The 221-nt window shown below is 57.5% G+C and overlaps 1 protein-coding gene across 1 annotated transcript in view; it reads right to left on the bottom strand.

Annotated features, from left to right (window-relative positions):
- Positions 1 to 221, bottom strand: part of EMH_0051530 (WD-40 repeat protein, putative) — a gene marked incomplete at both ends in the record, with an annotated part of 5,821 nt that overhangs the window by 4,588 nt on the left and 1,012 nt on the right. The window contains one exon of the mRNA XM_013496763.1: positions 133 to 215. Coding sequence (XP_013352217.1) covers positions 133 to 215 — 83 coding nt within the window. The remainder of the gene's footprint in view (positions 1 to 132; positions 216 to 221) is intronic.

The raw sequence follows: 221 nt of genomic DNA, 5'->3' as shown, positions 1-221 counted from the left end.
CAGCAGCAGCAGCAGCAGCAGCAGCAGCAGCAGCAGCAGCAGCAGCACGTACTTGAGTGCAGTAACAGCAGCAGGATGTTTAAGGGAGCAGCAGGGAGTTGCTGCTGCCTGCTGCAGCAGCAGCACTTCTACTTCTCCTCCGATGCAACCAATAGCAGCAAGCCGTATTGTTTTTGCTGCTGCTGCTGCTGCTGCTGCTGTTGCTGCTGCTGCTGCTGCTG

Source organism: Eimeria mitis, genomic scaffold (assembly GCF_000499745.2).
Source record: "Eimeria mitis Houghton genomic scaffold, Emh_scaff2283, whole genome shotgun sequence".
NCBI classification, from domain to species: domain Eukaryota; phylum Apicomplexa; class Conoidasida; order Eucoccidiorida; family Eimeriidae; genus Eimeria; species Eimeria mitis.
This window is presented reverse-complemented; position numbering and strand designations above follow the sequence as displayed.